Genomic DNA, 7,362 nt, shown 5'->3' on the forward strand with positions numbered 1-7,362 from the left:
TGGTTGCTTCCAGATGAGATCCTATATAGGTGTGGTAATTTTGATTGGGTTCCTTTGCTGGGTATTTGGGGAGCTGTTGGATATGCCCCATTATTGGTGCTAAGGCAATATAGGTCAACGCAATTTATACCTGCGACCCAAGGAATAGCTGATTGTGAATTTTCGTACAAGGATGATGGTTATAGAAAGAAGATTGAAGAGATGTCTAGTGCGTGGAAATAGACTCACCGAATGAAGAGGTTAGTTGTGGGTCCGATGACGACTCCTGAGTATCATGAATGGTGGGTTAAGAGGATTAATGATAATACACCTAAGTTAAATCAGGAAGACAGCCAGTCAATAGAAGAGCATTTGCGGGTCATCCCTTCTGAGTTGGAAATCATAAGACAATATTTTGAAAGAAGAAATGCAGATTTGGAGAAAAAGATAGAGCAAATGGAGGCAGAAAAGACGAACATGAGATTGGATATAGACGTTCAGAAGCTTGAAAATGATAAGCTAAAGAAAGAGAAAAACAAGGCTGAGGAGGAGCTGGGTAATCAGAAGACGGATTATAAAAAGTTATGTTTGTCGCTGGAAAAGACTTCAGAACAGTGGCAAGCAGAAATTCGAGAAGAAAAGGACAAAGCCGATAGATGGGAACAGAAATTCCAAGAGATGCATAGACAAAACAAAGCTTTAGAAAAGAGTTTGTCAGAAAGCCAAAAGGAAAAATGCGAGCTAAAGGATAGGGTGGTTGTGTTGGAAGGATGTCTTCGTCAATATCGAAATTGAAATTTGGCGATAGAGTTGAAAGCAAGCTTGAGCAAGATTGAAGAAATGAAGAAAAGAATCGAAGAACTAGAAACGGTGCTGCAAAATTGTGAGATCCAAATGAAGCACTTGAAAGCAAACGAAAGTCATAATAATGAACAGCTCCACTACTTTCAGAGTCAAGTTAGAAGCAGAGATCATCTTATAGAGGAAGCTGTGGTCCAGATTCGAGAAGTAGCTGATCATATAAAGACTTTAGCAGTACAGGCTGACACGCTGAGTGTGAAGTATGAATTAAAAACGGATCGGAGGCAAGAATTAGCTTTGTTACTTAGAAAGATTAGAGTTCTGGGTACTAGGGCAAAGTCTTATTTGTAATTCACATTATGTAAAGGAATTTAATTTCTAGTAAAGTTTTCTTAAATGGAATTGAATCAAAATTGACGCCTTTTTTGCATTCATTTCATGCATTGCATTGCTTCATACGTATTAAAAAATACATCAAAGGATTCTAATTAAATTTAAATCACTCCTCAGTTAATCTGGAAACCAATCAACCTGCCAAACACCGCTACGGTACTCGATCGAAAACTAAAGACATGGATCAAAGGCTAGAACAGTTCCAGAAGGAAATGCAAGAACAAATGAAAGAGCAGCTTGAGAAGATTCAACAAAAAATGATGGATAAAATGATGGAATCTTAGGGGAGTATGATGGCTAAAATAACTAAAGGGAAGGGCTTTGTGCTCAATATTGAAGAAGGAGATAGCGAGGGACCTGTTTATTCTTTAGGACTTACTTCTCAGCAAGCGGAGGTATATCCGTGCAAATCCTATGTCACCATCAAGCCTCAGGACGGTATTGTAACACCAATGAACTTTCAAGCTAGATCAGGCTCTAACCTTGGAGACAACCTTGCTAATCCCGCTATCCCTGACTTCGACGAGACAGTTGAGAAAATGAATGGTGAATTGCCAAAACAGCTCGAAGAAAAGTATAAATGGCTGGAGGAAAAACTTAGAGCGATGGAAAGTACTGAGAGCTACCATGGAATTGATGCTAGAGAATTGAGCTTGGTTCCAGGTTTAGTACTCCCCCACAAATTCAAAATGCCAGAGTTTGAGAAGTACAACGGAACTAGAAGCCCCGAAGCCCATATTACTATGTTCTGCAGAAGGATGACTGGGTATGTTAATAACGACCAGTTACTGATACATTGCTTCCAAGATAGCCTCACAGGGGCTGCATCCAAATGGTACAATTAATTGAGCCATACCCAGATTAATTCATGGAGAGATCTAGCACAGGTGTTCATAAAATAGTACAGCCATGTGACTGACATGGTACCTAATAGAATCACTCTGCAGAACATGGAGAAGAAGCCTGGTGAAAGTTTTAGGCAGTACGCACAGAGATGGAGGGAGGTTGCCGTCCAAGTTCATCCCTCTCTTCTACAAAGAGAGATGACGATGCTTTTCGTTAACACATTGAAGGCCCCATTTATTACACATATGTTAGGAAGTGCTTCCAAAAGCTTTTTCGACATAATCATGAATGATGAAATGATAGAGAATGCTATTAGAAGCGGGAAAATAGATGCTAGAGAAAGTAGCAGAAGGTCGGCCTCGAGGAAGAAAGAGAATGAGGTCAACAACCCAAGTTCATATTCAAAGATGATTACTGTGACTCAACCAAGAAAAATGACTGTTAACCAGCAAGGATCATCAAATCAGAGATCTGATATAAGACAAAATACTGAGAAGATTCAATTTACGCCAATTTCAATGTCGTATAGGGAGCTATATCAGAATCTATTCAATGCACACGTGGTTTCCCCTTACCACTTGAAACCTCTGTAGCCTCTATACCGCAACTGGTACGAAGCAAACGCACAGTGCGACTATCACGCGAGAATTGAGGGGCATTCTATAGAACATTGTACGGCGTTCAAGAAGCTGGTAGAAAGACTTATAAGCATGGGTGTGGTTAAATTGGATGATTCGCTCAGTACAGAGAATCCATTACCTAATCATAATGATAATGGAGTGAACATGATAGAGAGGAGCATGGGTAGAAAAATCAAGGAAGACATAGCAGAAGTGAAAATTCCTTTAAGGTGGGTCTGGAGAAATATGGTAAAAAGGGGATTGATTGTTTTGAATTCAGAGAGAAGCTTCGAAAGGGCGGAAAACTACTGTGAGTTCCATCACGAGGAGGGACATGAAATCCAGGAATGTGCAGAATTCAGAGCCTTGGTTCAAGGCCTGATGGATAATAAGGAAATGGAGTTTTATGAAGAAGTTAAGGAGGGGGAGCATTTGCACATCCAAATCCTCGAAGGTTCCAAGAGTAGCGCAGCCTGTGGTCATCATCTCGTGACCAAAGAAGGATGAAGTGAGAACGCCAGTAATGCCAAGGATCATAATAAAGTAACCTGCAACCTTTTCTTACTAAGACAGTAGGAAGGTTCCATGGAACTATGAGTGCAATACAACTGTCCCTGGAAAAGAGACTACAAAGGACTAGTGTGTGAGTGTCAATCCAGAACTTGTGAAAAGGGTCGTAACAGTAGAGCAAAAAGGGAAAATAGTTGAGCTGGTGAAAGAGGAAGAAGCTGTGGAATTCCTCAAATTTTTGAAGCATAGTGAGTATAATGTCGTCGAGCAGTTGCATAAACAACCGGCTCGCATATTTGTATTAGCCTTACTCTTGAATTCAGAAGTACATCGAAATGCGTTGATGAAAATGCTAAACGAGACCTATGTGTCCAAGGATATTTCTGTCAACAAACTAGATCGGTTGGTCAATAATATCAGTGCTGATAATTTCATATTCTTCAATGATGATGAAATACCTCCTGGGGGCGTAGGATCTACCAAAGCTTTGCATATCACTGCACGATGCAAGGGTCATATTTTTCCAGGAGTGTTGATTGACAATGGATCAGCTTTGAACATATTGCCATTATTCACACTTAGTAGGCTTCCCATAGACAGTTCGCACATGAAAGCATGTCAAAATATAGCGAGGCGTTTGTGATGAGAAAGAAAGGTCATGGGAAGAATTTAGATACGCCCACTGATTGGCCCAACAGTTTATGAGATAGATTTTATTGTGATGGACATCAAACCTTCCTATAATTGTTTATTAGGAAGACCATGGATACATTCGGCGGGGGCAGTACCGTCATCATTACATCAAAAGCTGAAGTTAGTGTCAGATGTCGGCTAGTGACAATAAACGTCGAAAAGGATATTATAGCAGTTGTATCCAATGAGATGTCGTACGTGGAGACTAATGACAAGTCAGTAGAATGCTTATTTCGATCTTTGGAGTTTGTAAATGCAGCATTTGTGCCTGAAGGGAGCAAAATTTTGGTACCAAAATTATCTAAAACCACAGAGATGGGTTTGCAGTTGTTGTTAGGAAAAGGGGCTTTACCTGGAAGAGGGCTAGGGAGATATCTTCAAGGGAGGACTAAGGTTCCAGTGCTGAAAGAAAAGCAAGATCACTTTGGCTTAGGATATAAGCCAAATAGAGGACAGAGAAAGAAGGAGATAGAAAAAAGGCAAGAATGAAGAAGGCGCGTCTGAATGGGAGGAAACTAAGTGGGAACCAATGATAATTCCCCACATATCCAAAACTTTCGTATCTGGAGGAGTTATTCATCATGAGAGAAAGAAATCAGTTGAGGAAAGCATCGACGAGACGTTGAGAAATATGCACATCAATGTCATTCATGAGCATGTGAATGAAGAGAGGAGCGGGCTAGACATTCGTCCTTATGAGCCCGGAGTGTTCTAGACAATTGGACTACGGAAGAAATACCTAAAGTCTTTAGAACTGTCTCAGAGTAATATTCAAAACAAACTTGTTGTTTTAGCCTAGAAATAACAAGAACTCTTTTGTGAAATAGGCTTATGTTTAAACATCATTATTTTAATAAAATACATCTTTGTAGTTGTTTCAAGTAAATATTCTTTCATTCTTTCCATACAAGTAAATATATTCTTTCATTGCACAAATAATTGTACATAAATTCATACATTCTTTTGTAACCATATTAGGTCCCTGTATATCAATGACGTGAATGATGCCGCTACGAGCTCAGAGTGCCCTTTTGAGCGAAACGTGTGTTTAGAGGGATCGCACGACTTTGAAGGGGATGAATATTGTGATTTATCTTTGGACTTGTTGAGGATGGTAGAACAAGAGGAAAAGAAAATCCTACCTCACAAAGAATCAGTAGAAATTGTGAGCTTGGAAGAAGGAAAAGAGGTGAAAATCAGAACTGAGATTTCGCAAAGACAAGACGAGACCTCATTAAATTACTCCAAGAATTCAAAGATGTCTTCGCATGGTCATACCAGGATATGCCTGGATTGAGTGCTGACATTGTAGTGCATTGCCCACCTATAAAAGAGGATTGCAAACCAGTTCAACAGAAGCTCAGAAGAATGAGGCCTGATATTGTGCTCAAAATAAAAGAGGAGGTTAGGAAAAAGTTTGATGCTGGGTTTTTACAGGAGGTCAAATATTCTGAATGGGTAGCCAACATCGTTCCGGTCCCTAAAAAAGATGGAAAAGTATGAATGTGCGTGGATTACAAGGATTTGAACAAAGCAAGTCCAAAGGACAATTTCCCATTGCCACATATTGATACTCTGATGGATAATACGGTGGGATTTTCACTGTTTTCTTTTATGGATGGGTTCTCAGGATATAATCAGATAAAGATGCATCCAAAAGATATGGGAAAGACTACGTTCATTACTTTGTGGGGAACATTTTGCTATAAGGTGATGCCATTCGGATTAAAGAATGCGGGAACAACATATCAGAGAGCCATGGTAGCCTTGTTTCATAATATGATGCACAAAGAAATTGAATTATATGTTGATGATATGATTGCCAAATCTAGAACAGAGGAGAAACATGTGCAGGTCCTGAGAAAATTGTTCTTAAGATTAAGGAAGTTTCAGCTCAAGCTTAATCCGACAAAATGCACTTTTGGAGCGAGGTCAGAAAAACTGTTGGGCTTCGTAGTCAGTGAAAAAGGAATCGAGATTGATCCAGACAAAGTCAAGGCAATACGAGATTTATCACCACCACGTACCCAGAAAGAAGTTCGAGGTTTCTTAGGAAGACTGAATTACATTGATCTGTTCATTTTATAGTTGACTGAGAAATGTGATCCCATATTTCGCCTTTTGAAGAAACATAATCCTGATGTCTGGAATGAAGAATGCCAGAGAGCCTTTGAGAAGATAAAGCAATACTTATCCAATACTCCAGTGCTATCACCACCTAGCCGAGATAGACCCTTGATTTTGTATTTAACGGTGTTCAACAACTCTATGGGATGCGTGCTGGGTTAACATGATGTGATCGGAAGGAAAGAGAGGGTGATATACTATCTCAGTAAGAAATTCACTGATTGTGAAATGAGATATTCACCTATCGAAAAATTATGTTGCGCCTTGATTTAGACAACCAAGAGGTTGAGGCAATACTTACTCTATCATACGACTTGGCTAATTTCAAAATTAGACCCTTTAAAGTATATGATGGAGTCAATGGCGTTGAATGGGAGAATGGCTAGATGGCAAATCTTGCTCTCCGAGTTTGATATAGTATATGTAAGTCAGAAGTCCATCAAAGGGAGTGCGATAGTAGATTTCTTGGCTAGCAGAGCTTTAGAGGATTATGAACCTCTGGACTTTGATTTCCCAAACGAAGACTTGATGTGTGTGGCGAACGTGGAAGAGGATCCCCAGGAAAATCATTCTTGGAGGTTGAACTTTGATGGAGCCTCGAATGCATTAGGCAATGAGATTGGGGCAATCTTGGTATCTCCAGAAGGAGATTATTATCCTTTCACCAGTAAATTGGACTTCGATTGCACTAATAATATGGTCGAGTATGAAGCTTGCATCATGGGGATTTGAGCAGCCATAGAACGGAAGATTAAGATACTAGAAGTGTATGGAGACTCGGCATTGGTAATATACAAATTAAAAGGGGAATGGGAAAGGAGAGATCCCAAGTTGATCCGTTATCGGAGATTGGTTCTGGAATTGATTGAAGAATTTGACAACATTACCTTCTGTTATCTCCCACTGGAGGAAAATCAGATGGCTGATGCTCTTGCTACTTTAGCTTCCATGATTAAAGTGAATCAGTTAGAGGACATGAAACCCATTCAAATTAGTATTTATGAGATCCCGGCCCACTGTTACAGCATTGAAGAAGTGGTGAATGATAATCGTCCCAGTACCAACATATATTGCTATATGTGAAGAATCGCGAATATCCTGATCTGGCAACGGAAAATGATAAGAGGACATTGAGGAGACTAGCTATTGACTATGTCTTAGATGGAGAGATCCTATACAAAAGGGGAAAGGATCGAGTACTGTTGAGGTGCGCGGACGCTATAGAGGCTAAGGAAATTTTAGAAGTCCATGAGGGTGTTTGTGGTACGCATGCTAATGGATTTACCAAGGCTAGACAGGTTATGAGATTCGGATATTACTGGTCCACCATGGAAAGAGATTGCATCAATCATGCCAACAAATGCCATAAATGCCAAATTTGTGGGGATAAAAT

The 7,362-nt window shown here is 39.8% G+C and overlaps 1 protein-coding gene across 1 annotated transcript; it reads left to right on the forward strand.

Moving 5' to 3' along the window:
* The first annotated feature begins 255 nt into the window (after positions 1-255).
* Positions 256-774, forward strand: LOC105797393 (uncharacterized). Its single transcript, XM_012627377.2, has one exon. It carries the CDS (start codon positions 256-258, stop codon positions 772-774), a length of 519 nt encoding a protein of 172 aa, XP_012482831.2.
* Positions 775-7,362: the final 6,588 nt, after the last annotated feature.

Source organism: Gossypium raimondii, chromosome 9 (assembly GCF_025698545.1).
Source record: "Gossypium raimondii isolate GPD5lz chromosome 9, ASM2569854v1, whole genome shotgun sequence".
NCBI lineage: Eukaryota > Viridiplantae > Streptophyta > Magnoliopsida > Malvales > Malvaceae > Gossypium > Gossypium raimondii.